This window comes from Hetaerina americana, unplaced genomic scaffold (assembly GCF_022747635.1).
Source record: "Hetaerina americana unplaced genomic scaffold, ioHetAmer1.1.p SCAF_1, whole genome shotgun sequence".
Lineage (NCBI taxonomy): Eukaryota > Metazoa > Arthropoda > Insecta > Odonata > Calopterygidae > Hetaerina > Hetaerina americana.
This window is the reverse complement of record NW_027286069.1, coordinates 14,190,281-14,194,503: the sequence shown is the minus strand read 5'-3', so window position 1 is coordinate 14,194,503 and position 4,223 is coordinate 14,190,281. Positions and strand designations below refer to the sequence as shown.

The 4,223-nt window shown below is 42.0% G+C and overlaps 1 protein-coding gene across 1 annotated transcript; it reads right to left on the bottom strand.

Moving 5' to 3' along the window:
* Positions 1-1,020: 1,020 nt before the first annotated feature.
* LOC139700153 (cuticle protein 38-like) lies at positions 1,021-3,895 on the bottom strand. The gene is made up of 3 exons (XM_071598720.1): positions 3,818-3,895; positions 1,957-2,160; positions 1,021-1,307 (listed from the first exon to the last, which is right to left on the bottom strand). The coding sequence occupies exons 1-3, from the start codon at positions 3,827-3,829 to the stop codon at positions 1,146-1,148; spliced, it is 378 nt and encodes a 125-aa protein (XP_071454821.1). The 5' UTR covers positions 3,830-3,895; the 3' UTR covers positions 1,021-1,145.
* Between the last annotated feature and the right edge of the window lie 328 nt (positions 3,896-4,223).

The following is a 4,223-nucleotide window of genomic DNA, read 5'->3' as shown; positions in this document are numbered from 1 at the left end:
TATTTCTATCGCAAAAGTTCTACTGACCCTGTATATGTTTGCACTCTGTAAAAAATGTTTTGCCCTGCATGAGATCTACTATGCCGCCCGCGACCATGAATAGAAAAAATTGCCCCCCATTCTTTCCTGTCAATTTAACATGGGTCAAAAGACACATTTTCTTTGGATTTACCAGCGGTCTTTTGTGTTTTTTTTCTTTTAATTTTGTTGAGTCATTTAAAACGCAACCGTCTTGATTCAATATCAACCCCTTTTCTCCGCGCCCGCATAGAGGTTCTCTCAAAATTTTGAGAAGGCAAACAACGAGTTGTCAACTAGAATCGATGTCAACAGACCGAAACGATTCTAGTCATGTTTATAATTCGGTGGCAAAATTATTTCAGATTTAGCGATGAAAAATAATTAGTCAATTTTGAATTAAAATACATTTTTCATAATTGTGAATGATCAGAAAACGAATGCCCTAATGTAGGCATGAGGAGCATGTTATTTTATTTTGTTACGTCATACTCCGCTACGCAATTCGGAAACCTTTAAACTAGCGATTCCAAAAACCTCTATCAAAGTTTTCTATGTCACATTCTCAGAGGGAGGTATTAACAAATTTATATTGTTTACATTTTCTCTGTAGAAGAGGAAACTCGAATTTTAGCTCACAATCCTTGGCAGAAAGAGGAGACCCTTGTAATTATGGTTTAAATGAGTATATTAAGTCTGGATGAATCCCCATGATGTACCCCACAGGTGGGTCAGTTGATTGATACTATTTCAAAGGTTATTGATGGTAGGTATTACTTTTTGAGTAACTTGATGAGATTCAAGTAAATCTACACTTTCAATTTGAATGTTTTCGAAGAATTAATGAAAACCACTCGACCGGTGATTCTATTAATTGGTTACGGCTCTATTTACTTCGCAGAAAATGCATGATATAAGTTTTGTGCTGTGAGGCGGGATCATAGCGTATTATTCCGTAGAGAAATGAAAGAATTTATTTTATTTTTCTTTTTATTTCAGGATGTTCTGATGATTGACAATGCCATAAATAGGTGCTTGTTGGATGTTGTTACGAAGGCAATGCATGTATATACAGGTCATCGTGATGAATGGTCATCATGTGCATCCTTTTGGCAATGAAGAGGAACTTAGTGGAGGTATCCGTAGCTCTTGACAACGGGGGCGGCGGCGTAGGCGACGGGGGAGGCGGCGTAGGCGACGGGGGCGTGGGCCACGACGGCGGGGGCGGCGTGGGCGACGACGGCGGGGGCGGCAGCGTAGGCGACGGGGGCGTGAGCCACGACGGGAGCCTGTAGGGCAAGGGAAAAAACACAGGTGAGTGTTTATATATGAAAGGTATAAGTAAAACATGATTAAAATCCGTGTTCTTACATAATGAAGAACCATTATGCTAGCGCTCAATGCGTACAACATGGATGAGTCTCTTATCTTATCCAGTTCCATTGATTTGTCAGCTTTTAATGTTGATTGAGTCGTCATTATTAGTGAAAGTAGGTTGGAACCCACTTCAGTACAAATAAAGTCAAAGGTGTTACAGATTTTGCACGAGAAAGATAAGTTGTTTAATGTCCCTATTAAAAACCAGGTGTTATTGCAAATGAATAATTAGAATGGTAATGGTAAGCTATTATAATTTAGCTACGCAAAATAAAGGTTACTCTCGCAAGCACCAATTTTTACTGGCTTTGCATTACTAGAGGTAGATTATCAAATAATTTCCCCGATGAAAGATTATGATGTTCAAATAGTGTAAAACTAGAAGAAATTTGATTTATCTCGCCCAAATAATTTTGAAATTTATTAATGATACAGATTTTTGAATTGATATTCAAATATACTGAGTCAATTTCTGCGTCTGAATGTCATTCCTTCTTCCAACACGTTTCAACTCATGCAGCGTTAGGCGAAATGTGCTAAAATCATACCGAGCGTACGTACCTTCACGGAGACCTTGTAGGTGTTGGCGTAGGAGGTGGCGACGGGGACGGCGGCCTTAACAACGGGGGCGTGGACGACGGGGGCGGCATAGGCAACGGGGGCGACGGGGGCGGCGTAGGCCACGGGGGCGGAGTAGGCGAGGGGAGCGCCGAGGAGGTTGCCAGGGGCGGCGGAGACAGCGGCCACGAGGGCGAGGAGAGCGACCTGGAAAAAAATATATTAAGCCTGTGTTAAATAAAACAAAACCAGAAACAAGTATAGTTGGGAATATTGTTAGAAGTATCTGTGGCATACATGTAAGATGTCTGAATTTTCAATTTTACGCTACGATCGAATCCAACTTAAAATTTCCATTTTCCTTGCTAGCCGCGGATGATCGGGCGTTGAACTCTCCGGAACGGAACTGATACTGAGTTTTTACGCTATGGAATACAGTTTTTATTTCTCACGCCCTGTCTCCGAAATATCTTATTTATCTCCAGTGTTCATGCATCACATATTAGGTGATTAGAGTATCTGAGTTGATCAAAGTACTAATTTGGCCTCTGGTGAAATGAAAAAATAAGACTGAATAACCTCGGACGTTATTCTGTATGCAAAATAAACTAAGTAAGACTATAGGCTTATTAAAAAAAAGGTATTGTCCTATTACCACGTGGTTTACCCTTCGTTATCTGCTATAATAGATGAATTTTCGCAGGTAGAATAAATGTTTAAAATACTGACTTATCTGAATTTTCCAACACCCTACTTTTCAAAAGAACTCCGGAGCACTTTTTTATCACGGATGATCTCCGGTTGAGATCAGGGATTATTGTATCAAACAAGTAATAAAATTTTAGTTCACATTTGGGTACATATTCTAACAAAGGAGAGAAAGTCGGTTCTAACCAGGGATTTAGTGTTTTGCCCATCAGAAACGTAACCGAAAATAACTGTCACCCAGGTGATAATTATTTGGACTGTTAAAAGAATACCGGAAAACACCTATTGAAAACACCGTAAATATTTTCCAAGAGAAAGCATTTTCTGCCTCTCGTTGAATACAAAATAGCGTGGCGCTGTCACTCAATTTTAGCTCTAAGGAGCGATGAGAGCTATGACAAAATTTAGTACAAGCAAATAATCGTTTTCTCTGTCGACACACGCTGTTCTTGAATATTGGAATCATTTACTCCGACCCGAAGGGGCTTTACCAAAAAGAGAACCGGAAGTGAAAGTTAGATAGGTGAAGCGGGTTCTTAATTTTCGAAAAGGTCTGTTACCGGGCGAGTCGCAGTAAATCCAATGCTACACATTTACCTCGTCATACTTTTCTTTTTAAAATTCGAGACAACGTCGTATTCAACAAAATTTAAGCCCATGTCAAATTAGTTAGAGAAAAATAAACACCAGTTCGAAAGTTTTCAGACTGATACTAAGTCCTTAAGCACTTTTCATCCTAGAAAAAATCTTCCAATTTTTGAAATTTCATTGTGCCGTTGTCGGCATCGAAACATTCCTTTGCAACAAATACTGAGCGGCACAACGGCACCGTACTAATTCCCCTAAGAACTTCTGTATCCCTCAAATTTACTACATTATTGTAAGAAAATGTATGGGGAAACAACCAGAAATATCCTATGAAGGTGAAACGCGACGAGTATATTAGTCACAAATACCATCGTAGGAAGGTTAAGTGGAAGTAAGTCCTAGTTATCCTACGTCCAAGTTGCTACGAGACAAGTCCGTTATGTCGAATGAAGATCGCATCCCGGAGCTTATTCAAATCTACCGTGAGAGGAGGGAAAGTTCAAAGTAGGAATGAGCCGATTTCGCCAGCACGACTAAGACTGCTAGTATCCGACTAAGGAGAACTCACCAGCTTGTACATGGTGGCGGAGGGTTTGTTGGTTGTCTTTTCTGTAAGGAGACTTGAGCTTCTCTTGCGAGATTGTGTGAGTGCTTTTCGAGACCCGTGGTCCCCCTTTTATACGGGACCGGGAGAAGGGCGAAACCGAGGGGGACCTTGGGGAGAGCAAGAGTAGTGGGGAGGGAAGGCGAAGGGTTTTTCGGGATCGTGGGAGCGACGGCGGACCTCTGCTCCTGTGGTATGGGGTGCGGGAGGGAGATTGGGGCGGTGGGAGGGAGAGAGTGGGTGGGTGAGTCAGTGAGCGTGGTGGGCAAGAGAGAGAGAAGGGAGGGCGGGTGCGTGGACAAGAAGGCGGGGATGGGCGTGCGCCAACCATCCCAACGCACTTAAGGGAGGAGGGGAGAGGCGATAGGCG